Source organism: Penaeus monodon, chromosome 25 (genome assembly GCF_015228065.2).
Source record: "Penaeus monodon isolate SGIC_2016 chromosome 25, NSTDA_Pmon_1, whole genome shotgun sequence".
NCBI lineage: Eukaryota > Metazoa > Arthropoda > Malacostraca > Decapoda > Penaeidae > Penaeus > Penaeus monodon.
In genome coordinates this window covers 40037963-40038429 of record NC_051410.1, presented here as the reverse complement: position 1 = coordinate 40038429, position 467 = coordinate 40037963, and the positions used below count along the sequence as shown (strand labels likewise).

The window sequence follows — 467 nt, the reverse complement described above, 5'->3', positions numbered from 1 at the left end:
TTGTGATTCGTTAAAGTCCTATGCCTCATTGCTTAAGATGAATGTATTGATCATTTGATACTTTTATAAATGGCAACTGCTTTTGCTTTTTCCTGACTTTTTAAACTTATTCCAAAGGTTGGGGACAACTGGGATGAGCTACCTAGTGCTGCAAGTTACTGTGATACGGTTGAAAGTGGTATCTCAGATGTGGGTGCGGCAGGAGGTTCAGGAGCCATGGCAACTGTAGCAGGTCCATCCCGGATGGAGGCAGCAGGTGGAGCCTCTGCAGCTGTTGGGGACTGTCAGGGAAGCCAATACAACCTGGAGCAAGAGAAGCAGTTGCCTGGAGTTGTCATGTCCAGTCAGGGAAAGGATTTCTTCTCTATGCTGTATCAGCTGGCACTTCTTGATGAGCCAAGGTCTGTGTTTTTTGTGTTAAAGAATTACTTAATAAACGCATATCCACAGTAACAAATTCTGATGAA

General features: G+C 44.3%; 1 protein-coding gene across 1 annotated transcript in view; it reads left to right on the top strand.

Annotated features, from left to right (window-relative positions):
• The window catches only part of LOC119589266 (ubiquitin carboxyl-terminal hydrolase 24-like), a 33335-nt gene that overhangs the window by 11146 nt on the left and 21722 nt on the right, over positions 1–467 (top strand). The window contains exon 18 of the mRNA XM_037937884.1: positions 118–401. Within this exon, the coding sequence (XP_037793812.1) occupies positions 118–401 (284 nt within the window). The remainder of the gene's footprint in view (positions 1–117; positions 402–467) is intronic.